This window comes from Aptenodytes forsteri, unplaced genomic scaffold, assembly GCF_000699145.1.
Source record: "Aptenodytes forsteri isolate BGI_AS27 unplaced genomic scaffold, ASM69914v1 Scaffold521, whole genome shotgun sequence".
Taxonomy (NCBI): Eukaryota; Metazoa; Chordata; class Aves; order Sphenisciformes; family Spheniscidae; genus Aptenodytes; species Aptenodytes forsteri.
This window is the reverse complement of record NW_008796207.1, coordinates 5,285-6,660: the sequence shown is the minus strand read 5'-3', so window position 1 is coordinate 6,660 and position 1,376 is coordinate 5,285. Positions and strand designations below refer to the sequence as shown.

The following is a 1,376-nucleotide window of genomic DNA, read 5'->3' as shown; positions in this document are numbered from 1 at the left end:
GCCTGGTGGTGCCGGAGAGCCAAATCCGGGCAACGCCGGAGAGCCAGAGCCCGGCGGTGCCGGATGTCGGAGAGCCAAAGCCCGTTTATGCCAGAGCGCCGGACGCTGGTGGTGCCAGAGCCGAACCTTGGTGATGCTGGAGAGCCAAATCCCGTCTGTGCCGGAGCGCCGGACCCCGGCAGCGCCAGATGTCAGAGAGCCAAACCCTAGCGGTGCCGCAGACAGGATCCTTGGCGGTGCGTGGTCACCGGATCCCGATGGTGCCAGATGTCGGAGAGCCAAATCCCAGCGGTGCCGGAGCACCGGATCCCGATGGTGCCAGATGTCGGAGAGCCAAATCCCAGCGGTGCCGGAGCACCGGATCCCGATGGTGCCAGATGTCGGAGAGCCAAATCCCAGCGGTGCCGGAGCACCGGATCCCGATGGTGCCAGATGTCGGAGAGCCAAATCCCAGCGGTGCCGGAGCACCGGATCCCGATGGTGCCAGATGTCAGAGAGCCAAACCCCGGCGGTGCCGGAGCACCGGATCCCGGATGGTGCCAGACGTTGGAGAGTTAAACCCCAGTGGTGCCAGCGTGCCGGATCCCAGCGGTGCCAGGTATCGGACCACCAAACCCCGGCGGTGCCAGAGCACCGGATCCCAGCGGTGCCAGACATTGGAGAGCCAAACCCCAGCAGTGCCGGGTATCGGAGAGCCAAAGCCCGTCTATGCCGGAGCACCGGCTCCCGGCGCTGCTGGGTATCATCGAGCCAAACCCCGCCGGCGCCGCTCTCCCCCTCACTCCCAATCTGTAGGCGAACGGATAACGAGAGGCGCCGCGTTTTTCCTGCCGGCACGGATCCCGGGGTAAAAAAGCGGCCAAATCTTTTCGGTGAAAGTATCGGTGAAGGTGTAAATGTGGGAGCGATCGGTAACGTTATAGAAAGCCACTTTCCCGGCTTCGTAGTCCACGAAGACCCCCACCCGCTTGGGTTTGACTCGCACCGTCAGCGGGGTGAAGGGGGTGGTGGTGGCCGCGTACTTATCGCCGTTCCAGAGCCGTACCCGCCAATATCCCGTCTCCGGTAACGGCGTTAATTCCCCTTTCCGACTCACCGAATCCTTACAAACGCCGAGAGCCCAGTGGGTTTTATCGCCGACTTCCACCTCCCAGTAATGACGGCCGGAGGTAAAACCCTGCGCCGCCAAAACGCAGGGGTAGATGGTGAAACGTCGCGGGGTGTCGGGTAAATCCCGGGGTCGAACTTCCACGAAACGAACGCTTTTCCGATCTTCCGATAAAACCAGGTTGGGATGAGCCGTGTCCGGATCCAGCGTCACCTCGCCTGGACGGCAAAGGGGGGATTTTTAGGGGACGGGGAGCGCGGTGAGGGTG

At 63.1% G+C, this 1,376-nt stretch overlaps 1 protein-coding gene across 1 annotated transcript in view; it reads right to left on the bottom strand.

Moving 5' to 3' along the window:
- Positions 1-265: 265 nt before the first annotated feature.
- LOC103906322 (E3 ubiquitin-protein ligase TRIM39) overlaps positions 266-1,376 on the bottom strand; it is a gene marked incomplete at its 5' end in the record, with an annotated part of 4,610 nt that continues 3,499 nt past the window's right edge. The window contains one exon of the mRNA XM_019474360.1: positions 266-1,342. Within this exon, the coding sequence (XP_019329905.1) occupies positions 779-1,342 (564 nt within the window). The remainder of the gene's footprint in view (positions 1,343-1,376) is intronic.